Raw genomic sequence first — 1,765 nt, forward strand, 5'->3', positions numbered from 1 at the left:
CCTGGCTGTTGGACAATGACACGCACTAGTCCCTGGCTGTTGGACAAGGTCCACTCGTGCCTTCCTTCCGGCCCACTTACTTCCACTGTCTGTTCAAATGTCCAATCAAATTTCTTCTTCACTTTTTTTTCAAGGAAGCTGGTTGACTCTGTTTGTTTAACTCCTGCTGCGGTGGCTTTAAAGCCACAGTAGTAGCCTGCAGGGTCACACTTGTACACTTGCGGGCCTTGTTCTTCATCTATACCAATTAAAATCATACCTAAAAAGAAAGGGTTCAATTAAATATGTTATGCTGTCCTACAAAAATGTCCCTTTCATGGTGTTATCATATACTTGCTGTTAATCATTATTTGGTCACTAATTTTAGGCTTGTTTGTTTTCCCAAAACCGTTAAAATGTAGTTTTATTACCAATGACAAATTAGATAACAGGTATATTTCTGTTTTGAAAAAGGATCTACCAAGTTGCTGATATTTTAAACAAGTTCAGCTTCTTACTGAACTTGTTAAGAGGTTTAGTCAAAAAAAAAAAAAAAAAAAAACCCAAAGCCCACGCCATCCTCCATCTCCTCAGATCCCTTTCTTTGCTGTAACAATCAAACTTCATTTTTACAATAATTTTTGAATACAGAGGACAGATCAGAAAGAGAAGGGACAGAAGAAATAAATAAATGAGATAGGAAATAATGGCAACAAAACAACGAGAAAATGACAGAGGGAGGGAATAGATACTCTGAAGCAAAGCTCGACCGCTTAATTAGACGGCCAGGGAGAGTGGACTGAGACTCTACCGGAGAAGCTGAGGACGCCTGGAGAACAGAAATGACTCAAAGGTGTCTGAGAGACGGGAGGAAGGGCTAGGACACCAGGTGAACGACTAGCATAGAAGTAAGGTAGTAAGGGAAGCCCTCAAGGGGTGACATTAACCAGACAGCAAAGAGGAAGAGAAGGCCCAAGAACAAAGCATGGTATGTGACATTTAAGGGACCAATGGAGGAGCACGAACAGAAGAGACTGAGCAGACGAGAGCACTAGGTGCCAGCATACCTGTAAGCTAGCACTTGGAGGCTGAGGCAAGGGAATCACAAGTCTGAGGGGAGCCCGAGCTACTCAGTAAGGGTAAGGGAGGGTAGGTATGAAATTAGGGATAGAGAGATGGCTCAGCAGTTAAAGAACACTGTCTGTTCTTTCAGAGGATTGGGGTTCGAATCCCAGCAATAGCTTACAACCATCTCAACCCTAGTTCTAAGGACTCGATACCCTCTTCTAGCCTCCACAGGCACCAGTCACATGTGTGGTGCACAGAAATACATGTAGGCAAACATCACATATTATGAAAATAAGAAGTCAAAGGAGAAGTAGTGTTTCAGAGGTCAACAGAGTCACCTGCTGAAATGAAACATCCCAGTCAGGTCTCAGAGCTAGGCCTGCAACATTGTGGCATAGCACTTGCCTAACAAACCCAGCAATGGCTGTGAACCCCAGCACCTCAAATAAAGAAAGACTGGGAGCCCGGAACATTTAATTTTCATTAATCAGTGATGTCAAAAACAAATATGACACCAGGTGCACGCCTTTACCCCAAGCACACGGAAGGCAGAGACAGGCTTATCTCTGAGTTCAAGATCAGCCTTATCTGTGGAGTGAGTTCCAGGACAACCAGGGCTACACAGAGAAACCCTGTCTCAAAAGAGAGAGGAAAAAAAATAAAAAATAAAAAAAAAATAAAAAAAATAAAAAAAATAAAAAAAAAAAAGAGAGAGGAG

The 1,765-nt window shown here is 42.3% G+C and overlaps 1 protein-coding gene across 1 annotated transcript in view; it reads right to left on the reverse strand.

Annotated features, from left to right (window-relative positions):
• The window catches only part of Psma6 (proteasome subunit alpha 6), a 17,373-nt gene that overhangs the window by 5,003 nt on the left and 10,605 nt on the right, over window positions 1-1,765 (reverse strand). Inside the window, exon 5 of the mRNA XM_028782477.1 lies at window positions 81-259. Coding sequence (XP_028638310.1) covers window positions 81-259 — 179 coding nt within the window. The remainder of the gene's footprint in view (window positions 1-80; window positions 260-1,765) is intronic.

This window comes from Grammomys surdaster, unplaced genomic scaffold (genome assembly GCF_004785775.1).
Source record: "Grammomys surdaster isolate TR1022 unplaced genomic scaffold, NIH_TR_1.0 98, whole genome shotgun sequence".
NCBI classification, from domain to species: Eukaryota; Metazoa; Chordata; class Mammalia; order Rodentia; family Muridae; genus Grammomys; species Grammomys surdaster.